The sequence below is a fragment of the Aspergillus pseudonomiae genome (assembly GCF_009193645.1).
Source record: "Aspergillus pseudonomiae strain CBS 119388 unplaced genomic scaffold BDV37scaffold_125, whole genome shotgun sequence".
Lineage (NCBI taxonomy): Eukaryota > Fungi > Ascomycota > Eurotiomycetes > Eurotiales > Aspergillaceae > Aspergillus > Aspergillus pseudonomiae.
This window is the reverse complement of record NW_022476117.1, coordinates 78,110-95,807: the sequence shown is the minus strand read 5'-3', so window position 1 is coordinate 95,807 and position 17,698 is coordinate 78,110. Positions and strand designations below refer to the sequence as shown.

At 48.1% G+C, this 17,698-nt stretch overlaps 3 protein-coding genes across 3 annotated transcripts; all 3 read left to right on the top strand.

Moving 5' to 3' along the window:
- Window positions 1-6,453: 6,453 nt before the first annotated feature.
- BDV37DRAFT_34482 (6-phosphogluconolactonase) lies at window positions 6,454-8,161 on the top strand. The gene has a single exon (XM_032090496.1). It carries the CDS (start codon window positions 6,749-6,751, stop codon window positions 7,547-7,549), a length of 801 nt encoding a protein of 266 aa, XP_031935599.1. The 5' UTR covers window positions 6,454-6,748; the 3' UTR covers window positions 7,550-8,161.
- A 305-nt stretch (window positions 8,162-8,466) lies between these two features.
- BDV37DRAFT_34477 (uncharacterized protein) lies at window positions 8,467-10,231 on the top strand. Its single transcript, XM_032090495.1, has 2 exons — window positions 8,467-8,612; window positions 8,700-10,231. Exons 1-2 carry the CDS (start codon window positions 8,565-8,567, stop codon window positions 10,146-10,148), a joined length of 1,497 nt encoding a protein of 498 aa, XP_031935598.1. The 5' UTR covers window positions 8,467-8,564; the 3' UTR covers window positions 10,149-10,231.
- A 1,815-nt stretch (window positions 10,232-12,046) lies between these two features.
- Window positions 12,047-15,727, top strand: BDV37DRAFT_288692 (WD repeat-containing protein; the record flags this gene model as incomplete). Its single annotated transcript, XM_032088308.1, has 5 exons — window positions 12,047-12,204; window positions 12,287-15,153; window positions 15,210-15,466; window positions 15,549-15,626; window positions 15,719-15,727. The coding sequence occupies 5 exons, from the start codon at window positions 12,047-12,049 to the stop codon at window positions 15,725-15,727; spliced, it is 3,369 nt and encodes a 1,122-aa protein (XP_031935597.1).
- Between the last annotated feature and the right edge of the window lie 1,971 nt (window positions 15,728-17,698).

Below are 17,698 nucleotides of genomic sequence, written 5' to 3'. Positions count from 1 at the left end.
TTTTTTTTTTTTTTTTTTCTGCGCCACACTCGCGTGGTTGCCTACAGGGCATAGACTGGTACCACATTCGAAGGAGGGTTTGTTTCTGGTTCTCGTGGGGAAAAAGCGAAAAATGTGTCTTGCACGATGTCTGGTACTAAAATGGTTAGTTTTGGGTGAGGTTTCATTTTTATTTTTATTTTATTTTATTTTATTTTTTATTTTTTTTTTTTCAGATGTGTGTTTGGTGAAGAGCGACTGGGAAGAAAAGGGGCGCTTCGCGCGCCTGGAAATACATTCTTCCCTCGTAAGTAGTTACATACTAGCACTCTGTATACCAAAGACACGCGATCTGAACACCCGGGAGTCAAAGTGGCAGTCAGCCCATTCTCGGGCATCGTTTTGCCCTAGCAGTAAGGGGGAGGGGTAAATAAGGTAGATCGCCCTTGTTGAGGGGTATGTATGGATGGATGGATGTTCATACATACGAAACGAGCTTAGGAGGTTGTTTTGAGTTCTTCAACATCCCGTCCAAGTTAATACTTGGCCGATCCGGAGGAATGGGTCCCTTATGGCATGAAGAAGTTGAGATTCTAAGGGAGAGTATGGACCAAGCTGGTTGATTTATGGTTCGTAGGTTGGTGGTCAGGGCGTGGGATCTACAAGGCAATTTGATTGTTCCGCATTCTTAGAGTGTGGCACCGAACAGGGTGTGAAATTGCAACAGGGGCGATGTATGACATGCATAGGGGTTTCATGAAGTGATGGAGGTGGATGTTTTGCATGGTTGATGAGGATCTACGACTCAGGTCGGTCTTGACAGCTATGTAGCCCTTTGCGGGAGACTGGCATGTTCATCGCCAATGAGTTTGTTGTCTATGCAATGGCGATCATCCCGGGGTGACTGGTTTAATTGTGATAGGCAGAGCGCATTGGTATGTCGGCACAGTTGTGGCAAGTATGCCAGCCGCCCCTATTCAAAGTCCGCGAGAGCGCCACAGTGGCAGAAAAAATGAATTGTCGATCAATTGAATGAGTTTGATATTGTATTGTAAGCGTTGCTTACGGGGATCTAATATGACAAAGGAGCCTTAATCGCTAATGGTTTCAACATATTGTGGGTATTGAGCGGAAAAGAAACAATTCGATAGTGAAACATATGAAAGCAATGGAATCCGTGAACTCTATTCAGGATCCTACATGCCGTGCTAACACACAAAGAGGAAACAGCGTAGTTCCTTGTAAGATATGCAATACAAAGCAAATGACACATATGCAGGGTATCGTAGATTTCCATCGAGCTATTGAATCAACGTAGCTTTGTCGAGGGGTAGGGCGCTGCTCGGAGTTAACCAGCATGGTCGACGGCATTGTTCGTTGTAGATGCCGAAATTCCCGAGCCAGGCTATTGTCTTTCGCCGCATTTGGATCCCGTGGGAGTGAAAAGTTGTGCCTTTGTCCACCCATCCGGCCAACCGTCCCTTCTCTGTCGCCCGTGGGGAGTCATTGTTCCCTCGGGTATGACCCAGAGAAGTGCGACATCGATAAAGTCCATCCGACCTCAACGACTGAGTCGTGGCCCGTAGCCATTGTCCTTTGCTCGAAGGGTGTGAGAGAAGCTGTGCCAGCACAGAACAGCCCTCGAAAGTATCGTCTGAGTGAATGGTTGAGATAGAAAACAACAAAAACTGGAGAACCAACATGCCGATCCTGCCAACTCCCTAGAGACGGTGGTGAGGTAGCAGGAGGGAGCTAGAAGGCACGACGAAAAATGCGTTCGTAACAATGTCGTTTCTCTTTCTTGTTCCGTTGCGCGACTGGCATTTCATCGGATAAAGCCGACCATGGACGCACAGCGGCTGCAGTAGTATGAATTCATGCCGAAGCGCACCACACCGGGGGAGGACTCATTTTCAAGGCTCATGGAGCGCTGACATCTCGAACAGCGGACAATGTCGAAGTTCATAGCACCAGCCTCTTTCGTTGTGTGGGAAACGCCCTTTGCGCCGGAAGGTTGCGGTTGAACCTGTACCGAGGGCGAACTCATTTTGGAGATGCCGATCAATGCGGGCGCGGTGGAAATGAACGGTATGGGCGACGTCGTTGTGAGGGTGGAAGGTGCGCGGGAGTAGTAGCGCTGATCCGTTAACCAGAAAAGGTGGTTTGTATGTAGGCGTCGGGAAAAGGTAGGGAGAGGAAAAGGTGAGAGCGTGGTTGTTGAGAGAAGATGACTTGGAGAAAAAATAATAAAACGAGGCTGAGTCAATGCGTAGCCCACGAAGGAATAAAATAATAAATTCACGGAATGACGGAAATGTTTCTTTCTTGTTCTGCGGACGTAATTTCCACTAAATTCCCAGGCAGACGAGAATCAACCACGTGGGACAGGGTTTGTGTCAAGAAAGTCGAACGGACAAGTCGGCATTCAAGGTTTGAGGGAAGAAGAATCGTGAGAAGAGACTAGAAATAAAAACATTTGAACTGGACTGGACTGGAAGTATCGAAATATCTATACCACCAGCCAAGGGCAAGTTCGAAGGGTCAGATCGATCCACTTTCTTCTCCCTGTCTAGGACCGGCGTCTTTTTAGTTTGAAAGCGAAAATAGTTTTTTTAGGGCCCGGAGGAGAGGGAAAAAAATAAAAATAAAATAAAATAAAATAATAAAATAATAAAAAGTAGGGAATATTTCAAAATTTGAAAAATAATAAAATCTTAGTTGAATCAGGAGACTGCAATACTGGAAATGCAGTTATGGAGCCCGAAGAAGTAAGTGCTTTTTTCTTTAAAAAAAAAAAAAATGGAGCAAATATTAACTACCATCAATACCACTACTTTCGACGCTGCGAGTTATTCGACTGAACGAGGAGAACAGGGTGGAATGTGGGTTCAGTTTCAAGGTCAATCCCAGGCTGTCAACCATGGGGGGAAAAAACGATCCTCCATAGAGACAGAGGGAGAGAGATTGGAGCTTCGTGATTATCGGTATGTACGATGCCGACCGCAGGCGGAGCAGGACAGTATTATATCTTAATCTTGCTACTACTATCAAGGTACGGAGTACATACAGTACTTGTATGTATCTACTACTTCCTTGCTGTACCTCAGGCAGCCTTTCTTATTCTGATAATTTGAGTTTCGGGGTTTTTTGAATGAATGTACTAGACATCCAGTCTGTTTGGTTGATCAGTGTATGGATGAATTACCCCCCATCGGTAAAAGCATGTTTTTACCTTACAAGGTGACGGTCGGTGGGAAATCCTGTGTGCAATTTCGGACTGCAGAACGCCCTACAACAAAAGTCGTCGATAGATTGGCTTAACCCTATGTACTCCATACTGATGGACAATCTCCCCCCAATTAGGAGGAATTGCCGCATAGGTCGTGTCGTCATGACCGATCGTCTGGTTGACGGATTCACTTTCTGGGGCGATCGCCGCAGTGGTTCACCCTCATTCTCCTCTCAGGAACGCTCATGGTCCCATTTGCACAACTTCCCCTCTAACAAATTACGAATCCCCCTGCTGAGCGGGATACATGGATGGACTAGGTTTTGGTCGTTTTAGGCTTTCTTATTTTTTTCCTCCCATGACAGTTATTCTAAGACGGTTCCCTCGTATCTGAACGGTTGTCTTGAAAGTTGAGTCCCATCTATCGGTCTAGTCCGTTCTTGGCCATCTAGACCAAGAATGGACGGTACTATTGGATACCAAAGCCCAAAAATCCGATAGCCTGGCGGAGCATGTGGCTTTCGCAGATGATAAGTGGTTGCCTGTCAATGTAAGGTAATGCTATCTTAATGGGGTTATCGTTTGAGTCAAGACCTGTTGCCCGTTAACAGTTGCCGATCCACCTGTGGTCGAGGCTGGTCGGACTACGTGATTTCCATGGTCACCGTGCGGCTGATGCCAGAGCGATGCTTGGAACAGGGAATGTGATTGGGTCATCGGGGACAGATATATAATAGTATCATCATGAGTAGTAGCATATCTCAAGGGGACTGCTAAGTAGTACTAGCACTACACAAACAGATACGAGGTCTTGCCTCCTTTGTCGGGTAAACGCGACAATAATAAGAAATCAAATCAAAATCAAATCAATCCAATGAACACCATTCTATTCTTTCTCAATGTAATTGGACCTCTTTGTTAACATCGACTAAACCTCGACTGATTAGGTACAACAAAATCACATGCCTTGGCAGTAAGGAATGAAACGTACTGTATGGTGGGTGTTTTGCCCAGCCTCGTGGGTAACTTTTTAGGGAACTGTGGCTGTGCAGCATTTCCCGTGAGGCGGTTACCGTCTCCACTGCCCGTCGTTTCAGAATTTGAGCCTGTCTGGGTCGCACGAACGAGACGTGAAGGAATGAGGTACGCTTATCCTTCTCCCCTGAGTGGACAATGAATAGAGAGTCATGATGCTATCGATTGACAGGCCTTCCAACCATGTTCATTGCTAACATCATTGTTCCTCTGGAGTCCGGTATCACGCAACATTCCCTGATTGCATGCAAGCAGTAAAATCGACATCGACGTCAACAACCTTATCAACCTAACGTAATGAGACCAGGTGACGATACTTACCAATTACCGTTCCTTTTCAGGCTCTTTGCTGGCAGCTGCACCCCGGGATTGGGCGATGGCTGGTGTGATCCTTTGCGACCACGCATATGCTATGTGTGTATAGAGTACTCCGTACATACATTCCAGCTGTCTTTGCGCCTTGATCGCTTGAAAGAGTTAGTTAGCTGCAGACTTGTTCTCCTCCGAGGAAAGCCAGCCGAGTGGGCCGTAGTAGGACTACTATCTAGGTAAAAAGTATGTGCATCCATACATACATCCTGTACCTACAATTGGCAGCACTTACAGGGACACGACACCCCCGGAGTACTGTGTCCCCGTTCTGAGGCATTTTCAGACTGTTATCTCCGATGGCTGCAATATCCATTTTCATTTCTTTTTTTTTTTCTTTTTCTTGTAAACAATGGTTATTTTGCATATTATTGAAAAGCCCCTTAATCCTTTCAGGACATAGCTCCCTCCACACATGCACCTCGAAAACGACGTCACTTCATTCCCCGCTCCATGGCAGATACCGAAGGGAACAAAGCTGGAGACGCTCATCAGTTACTCGGTTAGGTTAAATCAAATATACCTAAGGAGTTCAACGTTAAATAGTTTAGGAGATAAAAAAGATGAAACATTCAAATGGAAAGAATTGTCGTTAGGAGAAATTATCCTTATTACTTTCAGATATTTTATAATATGATTCTTCTCCAGTACTCCGTACGGAGTACGGAGTACTGCACCACAACCCCTCTATACCCATGTGACCTGATAACCCGCTGCAATGCACTGTTCCTGGTCTGCTGGAGGGTAATGGAACAAAATGGTCGTTTTCCTTCTGTTGCCTTAGCACTCATCACATTTCGGATGCTTAAAGCACAGACACCCCGGGATCTATGCATGCAGGCTTCTTTATTTATGCCCATTCGGGCACTGCGCTGCTGCGGAACATGTACACACATGTTGACTGCGCACAAATCGATACTGTCTGAACGTCCCCACGATCTCCTCTCTTTCTTTCTTTTTATTTATATTTATTATTATTAATTTTTTCCTCTTCGATTTCGGTTTTACTATAACTAATATTATCGTGACTCAGTACCCCTCTTTTAGAGGATGGGAATATCGGGTCTCGTCACCCTAACCAACATCCCGTCCTGCGTGACTTAGGCATGTACTTTACATCTCGACTGGTCAATAATCAATCAGCAGACGCAGCGGGCACCGCAAGTAGGACTTGTCGCTTCTGGCGCCTGCACAATGTTGTAATAACGCGTGGGCATGCGGACCGCTCCTAGGTTGGCGGCAATGCATGAGGCCGAAATAGTCAATTTGCTGACTCCTTCGTTCCAGCTAGCCTTGAATTTGACGGAATGGGTAAGCCATTCATCAAATACCATACCATACCTACATCGGACAAGGTCGATCGAGTTGCCGAGGGGTCGGGTTGCATTTTCCCTGATTCATGACTATAGCTCCTGCGGGCGGACATGGCACTGACATCATTGTCTATGTTTTCCCCCATCTGGTGGTTGGACAGGGGGTGGCCGATGATCGATGATAGCAGAGAGATCTTCCAGCTCGTTTCCGGATTGGACGTGGGGGGATCCATCGTACAAAACCTCGCAATCTCCTCAGGGTCGCTAAGTAACTTGAAATTAAACAGAAATATTCAGGGGTAGATAATGAATGGACTTACTTCATAGAAGATTCAATTGTAGTAGTTTGTTCCTGTCGTCGTCCTGTTTTTCTCCCTTTGCAAGATTGTGTTCAAAATGACCTACGACGACGTCATGGGAGACTGACGGGGTTCCACCAAACAGTCCTGTCATACATATCAATCCACCTGTTGATGTTGTTCTACCCTATCTCTTTTGTAGCCATGTTTTCTGGCTTCTCTCTTCCGATTCCGCATGGAGAGGATATGACCCATGATATCAATAATTATGGAAAAGAAAAGAGAAAAATTCCCGAATGATTGATCTCTTTAACTGATGGGTGGTTGCATTGCGTTCGGCAGGCACGGGACTGAGTAAAGGTAATGATTACATCTCCAATAACATCAATTGAGGAACTGCCCCGCCACCCCGCCTTAGAGCTGTTGACCGAAACCACCGCCTTGGAATAATAATCTCTTTTCTCATTTTGCCTTCTTTCTGAGTCCCCCTCTCTTCACATCCGCTAATTTCTATAATAGTCACCATGGCAAGCCAATCTCCCAATCTGTACAGCTTTTCCAATTCCGATGCGCTCGCGCAACAGTTGAGGACATACGTCCTTAAGCATCAAAATGCCGCCCTCGCCCGGCATGGTACTTTCCGAGTCGCAGTTTCAGGTGGCTCCCTGCCCACTGTTCTCGCTAAAGCGTTACTTGCACCAGGCAACGGAACTCCCGAAGACACCGCGCAATTCTCCAAGTGGAATATCTTCTTTGCCGACGAGCGCGCCGTGCCCCTCGATCACCAAGACAGCAACTACAAACTACTGAAGGATGAATTGCTGAGCAAGATCCCCACGGAACTGGGTGAGCCCCGTGTGCACACCATCGATCCCAAACATGTGAACGACGAGGACCCACAGGAGCTCGCAGACTTGTATCAGGAGGAACTGATGCGCATTTTCGCGGCCAAGGACAGCGTCAAATTACCGGTGTTCGACTTGCTCCTTCTGGGCTGTGGTCCCGATGGTCACACCTGCAGCTTGTTCCCCGGCCATGAGCTCCTTAGGGAGAAGGACGCTTGGGTCGCGGCCATTAGCGACTCGCCGAAGCCCCCGCCGAAGCGGATCACCCTCACCTTACCCGTGGTCACCCACGCTCTTAGCATCGCGTTCGTGGCTACCGGTGGTGGAAAGAAGGAGATCATGAAGCAAATTTTCGATGCGGAGGAGGGAAGGGACCTCCCTTCTTCTCTTGTCAACCAAGGTGCTGGGGAGAAGGTCAGCTGGTTCACTGACCATGCTGCTGTGGAGGGTGTCTCTTTCCCGAGACGCGGAAGCTTGTAATCGGGGTACTGGGCATTGTGATGGTATGTTGAGTCGAAGCTGGTTGAAGTTGAACTCCCAAGTGAAGGCAAGGGGGAAAAGTCCAAGGCTATTTGCGACCGGGTTTCCTTCTAACCGCTTAATCTGCGGCCACGTGCGCCCACTGAACAAGGTGGTGATGGCCTAACATGGACATATCCATGCTTGCGAGGCTGAGTGGCCTAGGCCATTGTCCACGTTGTCAGCGAAAAGTTTGTGTTATCTGTACTTTTTGATATCACAGACAGTTTAAGTTGAATGAAGTAATTATGAAGCATGCCATACGCGACACCCAATAAAAGATTGAACAGCTCATTGGTAACGTTGGCGTATAACTAGTACAGTGCAATTCCGGTGAAATATATTCTATTTAGGGTTATGCCATAACCTGGATACTCTTGGTTCATTATAAATCTTCGTCAAGAAGACCTTTCACAAAACTACCAGGACAGTCGGGTGTGTAGGAACTACTCCCATAATGGTAGATTTGGATATGAACCTTGATGTATAGGGTATAATTTTAAAAAGCATGACATTGCCGTTATGAATAGTTTCTAATCAATATATATAGTTAGCAATATAAAATAATTGATAGTGTGGCTATTATAAATTTGAGTATAGTGTAGTCAATCCACTATACTATTCATCGCCAACAGCACAAATGTTTTTCTATATATACACAATATATACCAACCAGAAAGGTGTCGCTAGTATTACCTTGGAACTATACTAGTTCGATATGCAGTACTACTTGGCCTTGTTCTCCATTGGGAAAGCACTCGGCTGCCAAGCTTTTTTGAACCGGCACTGAAGCTCACCGCAGCACGAGTAACTTTACCTTGGAACTGGAGATGATCGTTCATACTATTGACATGAATAGACTCCGACCTTGGGAAGAAACTGGATTTGAGACCTCCCCTCTCTCCCAACGGACCTGATCAGAATAACTGAATCAATGCATGTATGATCTGATAAATGACTTTGACCCCTAGCCACAATGCCAATACCCACTCGCTCCCTGTCGTTTCGGGAGCCCCGTAAACAGGTTAGTCTTGTACCAGGTCCCTTGCCTCAAGCTCCCCAGAGATGAGAGCTGTCCCTCGCACACCAGTTCTAACAACCGAAAAACAAGCCCACTACACTAGGTCGCTCATCTTCGATCAGGACAGTATCCACCAGCACAAAGGCAGTGACGGGCGGTACACCTTCGAATCCAGCAGCCAGTAACGAAAACCTCTCGACCCGAGGCAAGAGCTTGTTGCCAGTCCGCGATGACAGCCGATCGTCGAGTCCGTTGCGCTCTCAGCCGCAACTAGATAGCCAGATTGCTCAGCGAGTGAGCAAGCCCGAACAAGACAAGCTATCCGTTACACCGACCCTGGCGAGTCGTCGCCGAAGTCTGATTAAACCGACTCCATTGAAGACCACCCCTTCTCCTGCGAAGGCTACTGCCGTGTCGATAACACCGAGACGAACTAGTTTGGCGCCTCCCCTGCCCTCTCCAACGAAGCAAAATGGGTGCCCAACATCGCCGAAGAAGACAGAAATGCCTCCCCCCCCTCGGCCGTCGAGGTCGGCTTCTTTGCGACAGCCAGCAAGTTCGAGTTCGGGGCCACCTACGCCAAGGAGTCATGCGCGACACCGCAGTCAAGTGATCCCTCCCACTTCTAGTCAAATCTCTAGGAAGATAGATCCGCCATCGGCACCAAGCACACCACGTTCCAGGGCTCAATTATCAACCTACCAGCAACAGCCCTCCCCCAAGAAGCTCGCCAAGCCATCCACCACTGCCCCATCGGCTCGTGCACCTACAGAGCTGGATCCTTCCTTGATACCCTCCTCATTGCCAGAAGTTGCTGCGCTACAAACCGAACTCTTACAGCTGAGCCTTCTGCATCTGTCTTCGCTGCGAGAGGACGCCGAATGGAAAGCCAACGCAGAGAAACAACTACAGATAAAGTACAATACGGTTGCGGAAAAGTATCGTGGCGTTGTGAAAGAGGAAAAGCAATATCAGCAGCGACTCAATGGACAAGCGTTGCACTGCTGGCTCAAGAATTCCATTGAACATAACGGCCACCAAGGGTTTGCCGTACAAATCCAAGTCCTTTCAGGGGTTGCGCAAGAAGTGTGCGATTTATCTGATATTCTAGGAGGCAGATTTACGTTGGCCGTGCAGGAATTTGAGTCCTGGTTCCGGAATGTTGAGGAGATCAAGACCTGTCGACATTACCAGGGAGGATCAGACCTTGATGTTTTCATCGACCCTCTCGATCGCGTTTGGAAGGAAGAAGTGCACGCGGTGACTATAAAACTGGAACTATGCTCGAGGCAACTGCAGAGTCTGGATATATTGGGCTACGGGGAGGTAGAACAACTGGAAGGTTCCAGCCTTTATCGGACTGCAAAGGGATTAGATGATATGGTGAATTCGATGATCGAGGAGTTGAACATCATCCGTAAAATCGAAACGGACGTCGTAAGATTGGAAAGACAGTGGGTGAGTCAGCTCAGCCAGCAGGTGGCCTCCACGAGACCGCCGGAGAAGAGGATCCCCCGAGTTGGAATGTGGAGAACATAGCTGGAAAAGACATCCATTCCTCATGGCAATGTGATTGATCAGTCACATATCCATGTCAATCTGCGATGTCCTGGCTCGGAGCATATCCCGAGCTTCTCATTGTCTTCCCTCTTATTCTGCGAAACTACACTCCGCCATGAGCAGGCATACTCAGGGACCCCGCGGATCACTGAGGTACCCGTTGAACTTCACCGGGTAGAATTCGAACCAGGAGCACATTACTTCGTGGACGACCGAAAGATCGATCTAGAGCCACCCACTTTCTAACCGGGGCTGTGGCATTGAAAGGGTGAAAAACAAGCTTCTTGCTGGTGCTCCTGGTTTTGTGAGACCCAGATGGTCTTGAAAACTGGTTTCTAACCCGCACTGACCCTTGCACGCAAACTTGATTGAATGATACATACAGTTGACAGTCGCCATAATACGGCCTGTTATTCTTGGATTCCCTCAGTGGCATGGCCAATCTCGTGGGAAGTGCACAAATTTCTCTTTCTTTCTTTGATTCATTTTTTTTCCCTGGCTTCTTCACACTCCCTGGTTTTCAATTCCGGCCTGCCAGCATCGGGGGGTGTCAGGCTCGTGGACTGTCTTGATATCCCCACCATTTCTAACCACTCACGGACACATACTGGGACGGAAATACTACGCTGGAGATGATAGGCAGCCTCCAGGCTGGGATCCTGCCCGGCGACCAAAGTGGAAGTTGATTCTCGACCAGGAACGTGACTCATGACCATGACCCTATTTTGACTCGTAGAATGCTTTCTATGACTTATGGAACATAATGAAAAGATGATTAATTAATGCGCCTGATAACTCGTTCCACTGCAGTTAGAGAAATATACTACTGTGTAGGAAGGTTGTCCCAGAAGGATGACTAAGTCGATGTGTGGAAGATGGTTTCGTTGTCGTCATACTTTTCAAGTGTAACGTACTTGTATCCGACTCTCGGCCGGGCCTGAAAATCGGTGTTTCCTTTCATCAACTGTCACTGCCAGCTTAGCTGCAGGAATCTCCTTGAGTGGGAACTGTCCGTATGTTCCTGAGAGATATAAAAAGAACCCCTGAAATGACGAAAACTACTTCTGATTTTGCTTTTTCTTTTCTGTTTTCCTTCTCAATACAAATGACTGCCGGTCCAGATTAAGGAAGGCTTGGCGTCCCCATGGCGAACCAAAGACTAATCTTTCCATGACTTCAACCCGATGTAGTGTGGACAAGCTCGAACTGCCCCGATTGAATACTATCCAACCCTTTCGACAGGTTCTTCATTGGATGCTCGCCCAAGGTTGAGACGCTCTCACTGACTAAGGGCCCTGGAACCATTCCAGATCCTCACCGATTCAATCCAGTCTCGACCAACGGTGGTTCTGGAACTGTGGAGCTTTTCTTTTTTCCCCTCTTACTTGTCCGGCACATATTATCTATGACATTCCATTGCCTCTTACTTTTCTTTTTCTCTCTCCACCGAGCGCCAGGACCAACACCGGAGTTAGTTTCTTTCGCCGCTGACCATCCTACTCTGTTACAATTTCCTCTGATGCAGTCTACTCTCATCTCGCGCAGCCACTAAATGGATATTCCTCCTTCCACTTACCTTCGCCGCGTCGCTTAAATACTCTACCAACCGAGGCCGATCTCATCGCCGATTCCTCATTTACTCTCAAAGCACTTGACATCGTCTAGCCTTCTTCTGACAACATTGACTTTCGGTTCGTGACGACTTACTCTCGATATCGCTTTCCGGGACGCAACACACTGAGTGTCGCATCGCGGCTTCGTGCCAAACCCGACGCTGACGTCACCGTAGCAGCTGTTGCTGTCCGAAATCTGTCGCGCGCAATGATCCACACACAAGCATATTGAACACCGACTGTCGCCTGACTATCGCCGCCATAATGAAGAACTCACCGTATGACCGCCTCTGGCGCCGGGAAATAGGGGAGCCGTCGCGCCTTGCCAGTATTCGCGGGATCTATGGATCTAAGGAATGGGTAGACGATCTAGACATCGTCAACGAGCTGGGTGGACATACAGGCTGTGTTAATGCATTATGGTACGTTGGAAGCCAACGCACTATTGGTGGTATCACAGTGTTCTTTCCTTCTTTGGTTCCTGCGTCTGACAACATCTTGCAGTTGGTCACGATCTGGCCAGCTTCTCGCCTCAGGATCCGACGACCATTATGTGAATATCTATTCCTACCAACCCGAGTCGTCATCGGCACCCTTTTCCCTGAATACCACTCTCCATACTGGCCATAGAGCGAACATATTCTCCGTCAAGTTCATGCCACACTCAAATGATCGTACCTTGGTAACATGCGCTGGTGACCATCAGGTTCGGGTCTTTGACATCGAATACTCTAGCAGTAATGGTAATCTTGAGGCTACTTCTGCTTTTACTGCCTCCGCCCGCAGTCGGCGATTCAACAATTTTTTCACAAATACCCGGTTCCTGACTGCAGAGAATACAAATAGCCGTGTCTATCGTAGCCATGCGGATCGTGTTAAGCGTATTGTCACTGAGTCGTCCCCGTATCTATTCCTGACGTGCTCCGAGGATGGTGAGGTACGACAATGGGATCTACGTCAGCCTTCCTCCGCGTATCCTAAGCCGTTAGGTGGCCAAGGCCCCATGGCCTATCGGCCGGGGGTGGTGCACGATGATTCGAATGTTCCTCCACCCCTGATTTCTTACAAACGGCATCATCTGGATCTCAACACCATATCGTGCTCTGCTACTCAACCCCATTACATTGCGCTGGGCGGTGCTCATCTTCATTGTTTTCTCCACGATAGGCGTATGTTGGGCCGCGATTTGCTCAAGGAGAGAGGGGACCCGGGCGGCTCTCCTCGGATCGGCAGTGATCGCGAGGACGAGCTGATGAGTCAAGCGACAAGATGTGTTCGAAGATTCGCACCCAATGGCAAGCGCCGGATGAAACCGCGGGACAACGGACATATCACTGCCTGTAAGATCAGTGATGTCAACCCGAACGAGATGGTGGTTAGCTGGTCGGGTGATCACATTTACAGTTTTGATCTCATTCAAAGCCCCGATGCCAGAGAAGCCGAGTCAGCACGCCAAAGGTCCCCACAGGAAACCCAGTCTCCGCGTAAACGACGGAACTCAAAGAATAGAAAGCGCAAGCGTCGAAATGGCGCTTCGATATCATCTTCCGAGTTTAGTGGTAATCGGCATCAGTCTCGCCGGCGGTCCCACGAGCAACCAGACGATGACGAACTGATGATTCGCGCACGGTATGGGAACGGCGAAACAGGGGATGTTCCGCTATCAGCGGTCTCCGCGTCTACTCCTGGTGCGTCAAGGCGTGCAAGGAAGCAAGCAAGGTATCCTGTTTTGAACGAAGCGCAAAGACTCAGCATGCGTATTGCCAGAGCTCTAGTTAAGCTCCGCAAGGCTTTGTTCTCACTAGAGGCCACTGTACGAGAGGCAGGCGAATCGCCGAGCCAGCTAAATCAGACCCTCTATGTTGATTCCTTTTCAACGGCGCTGACACTGGCTTCGGAATATCTCCCAAAGATGGAGGAAGTCATGCGAACGTGGGGATACCCTCTCAATCCTTCTTCTGATGTGGTCAGGTTCCAACAGGCTCTTCGTCGAAACAGGGAGACAACCTGGAGATTTGTCCAAGCCGCAGGAACGTTAGCCCGCGTTCTGGGAGGCGAGCTCCGCGGAAACTCCCTCCCTGACGTGCCGTTTATGCAAATCATGCCTGCGCCCGGAGAGGGCAATACTATCCCTGAAGAGGCTCAATTCGGCTATGATTTCCTAAAGGCCATACTGCTGTTTTTGGAAGGAGGTAGAGAGGCTATCATTTCAGGATTCAAGCGTAGTAATGAACATCGGCGGAGTGCGTCACGGTATCCTTTGTCTGACGAAGCTGATGACAGTGCCATTGAATCGGAGCTAGTTCCTTATCTTCAGAGACTTGCGGGTGACACGCCTGTCGTGAACGTTGATGCCTCGAGATTCGAACACGATAGCACACGTGTACTTTTTCCGAACCAACGCGCAGCAGTGACGGCTTTTGCAAACGTTGTGAAACTCCCACTCGAAGACCTAGAAAACGCTGCTGCGAGAACCCATGATGGTGACGGTCATTCTGATACATCCCATATCCGCTCCCTTGATCGAACAGCGGTACGGCGGTTCTGGGGCATAAAGGTCGCTCGTGGTATTTTAATTGAGGCAGGTTCGGGAGTAAATTACTCATTTGCCAACCGTGCATTCGGTGGGTTGCGTACAGTAATAGAAGACGAATCTTCTGAACCCGAAGGCGAAACAGGCCCAGAGAGGTCGCAAACTGACATACGGCCCGATTTTGAAGAGTATCAGATTTTCGAGCATCTCCACATGTTGTCTGCCATGAATTCTACCGAAGAAGCCTTGATTTCAGGCGGCGGAGGGCCCGATGCTACTTTTGGGTCTGTATCCCAGGTTATTCTCACTCCATCGACTGACGCTGATAGCGAGACAAGTGACCACAGTTTTTCCGAGCCGCACGCCAGTGATTCTGATAGTGACGAGAGTAATTCTGATCATGATGAGAGTGGATCTGATGTAGCTGTGGAGGAAGATGATGATGAAGATGATGAAGACGATGATGATGATGATGAAGATGAGGAGGATAGTAGTGACGACGATAATGACGATGACGGGTTTGACATCGATAACAGCTCCGAAGACGGTTATGATAGCGATGAAATGCTCGAGCCTGAAGAGCGTATGCTCCGCCTCAACGGCTTGAGAACATCCCGAAGAGAGGAGGCGGGTCTCGACGTGCCGTGCTCCTCACATACCAAAGTCTACCGCGGACATTGCAATGTTAAAACAGTCAAAGATGTCAATTTCTTTGGTTTGAATGATGAATACGTGGTGAGCGGCAGCGACATGGGGCATCTGTTCATCTGGGACCGGAAGACATGTGACTTGGTCAATATTCTGGAAGGTGATAGTGAAGTCGTCAACGTTATACAAGGTGAATCTGGCTCTCCTCTGCTGAATCCAGCCTTTTCACTGACAATCTGCCCTCAGGCCATCCATACGAGCCGACCATCGCGGCTTCTGGAATAGACACTACTATCAAAATTTTCTCAGCCGACAGAAATGCACAGGAGAACGCTCGCCACGGCATCAACATTCTGAACCCTGAGAGCCCAGCTAATGTGCTAAGTCCGAGTGTCTCAAACATCGGTGGGCTCAACAGCTGCAAGCGCATGCACGATAGCTACCAGATAATGAGTCAGAATGATGTCGAACGTCAAGGCGGGATGGCCGATGCAAACCTCACAGTAAGTCTATTTCAACCCGCTGCTTAGTTGACATTTCAGCAATGTCGGATAGGTCAAATAAATTCTGACCATGCAATTATAGAGAGAGATGCTCTCCCGGATTGCCGTAAGCATCAGACATGGTGGAGGACAAGGAATTGTCGTGGATGAGAATTGCAACGTAAGTTACGCCCTCTTCAGCATCCCCCTAGTAAAAGGAGGGAGTAAAAGCCCCAATACATTCGTCACATATCGCTAACCATATGATCCTAGATGATGTGAAAAATTCGATACCTTAAAAAAGCACTTTTATACCAAAGTGGTACAGTTCGTGCGCGGAAATTGGGCATTCCTTTCTCTATTAGTATTATAATTTGATAGACCTTTACTGGGAGACTCACCACTTTTCGGACTATATACTGTATTGCTGTAAAGGCCTAGTCAGGCTTACTCTTTCTACCCATGGATGGTTCAAGCCGACCCTACCATAGGACTTCTGAGGATGTTCGTGTTAGAATACTTGATTAAACGCGGATGGGCAACTTTCGATGAGTTACCGGGTACACCGGCCAGGCTTAGACATAATCATAAGAGGGTGTAGAGGTGATGATCTTGTGGGTCGAAGAGTTCATTCCTCGTCCGAATTTCAGGAGTTTGTGGTCAACTCACCTTTCGTTGTGCCATCCTTTTTCTACACACTGGGGTTCGGTATATACCCAGTAGGGATGGGCATTACAGGTCCTCCGTTATCCAACAAAAGATGACCCCTCAGCTAGTAAGTGATAGTGCCCGATAGTCACTAAGCCTAAACGCTGCACTGGTTTCATTCCGCCATTGCGCCAACCTCGATGCTATGATTACTGTAGTGGATCTCAGAGAACCAAAAGTACTCAAGACACCCGCTATGAACTAGCTAATTAGCTCTTTTCCCAGTGGATTCTTCATTCTTCCTGGATTTTACTTTGAGCTTGAGAACCGACCTGCTCCAGTGTAGGAGGACTTGCCAACGGGTTGGTCAAGACCCCCACCGTGAATTTTTAACTTAGCTCGGACCCTTGGGCTCTTACTAGTACAGTACATCTGCGGGACGAAGAGTCGATTGTTCTCGTCCACGCATGTACATACATACATACGTAGTGTAGGGGACTCCCATTCAATCACTCACGCTTACAGAGCAACGTGCCAAAAAAGAAGCCTTGTTTGGCGCTTCTACTATCCACTTAAGACAGATTACTATAACTATATCACGCATGAATGGTGTCTAGTCCCTGGACACTTAGTTTAGTGCAATAGACCGTTCAACACGTGGGTCCATCCATGACAGCTATCAATCCACCTACAACTAGCTGGCATGGGGGTTACGTCAGGAATGCAATCTACGGGTTTGTTCGGTGCAAGATCCATGCCCCAAGCAGGTGAAAAAGACAACTGGGCCTTCACTATGGTACGATGCGAGGAGGTTGCAGGGGAAAGAAACCATCAATAGCAAGGGTATACGGCTGGCTCTCTCTATACCCCTGGTCGGTTTACTAGCAGGAGGGGGGGGGGGACGCACAAACACAGCCACAGGCTCACTGTGCATTAGCTTTTCTTACAAGATCTAGAGATGCATGTGTACCCGCGGAGATATGCTGGAATGAGGCAAGCATGGATCCACTGCTGCAGCTGCAGCTAATGTGTGGCCTTAGTATGGCCGAGTTCAGAATTTCAGCTTGCTACTAGAACATCTTTTGAAAAAAAAAAAAAAAATCCCTCAGATACGGCCCTCGTATGATACAAGACCCCTGTCACTGAACTAATATTTTATTTCCCTGGTTGAACCCTTGTTTTTGGTCTATCCACCCGGTGCAAGTTATCGCCGAATGAAGTGAAGTCCTCTGGTAATGATACAGTTGAAGTTTCACAAAGTAAGACTCGACATTGAGCCCCTGAGACTCAATAGGACACAGTAACTACACTATGGAAATCATACAGTGCCTGGTAGGGTCTAACGTATACGAAGCCTCCGTCTGATTTGGGGTCCTTTGTCTTATGCCGCTTAGCTATGGACTTTGGACACCGTTGTTTTAGGTTAAGGGATGATAACATGCTAGACCTTTCAAAGAAGGATGGAATACATTTCAGCGTCGCGGATGCGGAGCTGTATCTCTGTCGAATGCATGAGCCGTTTTCGAATTATCCGGCGAAAGCCCCTGGAGTACTGGGTCGCATATGGTGGATGTGTGGGTTGCAGGTTGGAGGAGTGGGTATAGG

Coding starts and splice junctions, on each gene's coding strand:
- BDV37DRAFT_34482 (XM_032090496.1), top strand. CDS start 6,749: ATGGCAAGCCAATCTCCCAATCTGTACAGCTTTTCCAATTCCGATGCG.
- BDV37DRAFT_34477 (XM_032090495.1), top strand. CDS start 8,565: ATGCCAATACCCACTCGCTCCCTGTCGTTTCGGGAGCCCCGTAAACAG. Junction 8,613..8,699: donor TTCGGGAGCCCCGTAAACAG/GTTAGTCTTGTA, acceptor CCGAAAAACAAG/CCCACTACACTAGGTCGCTC.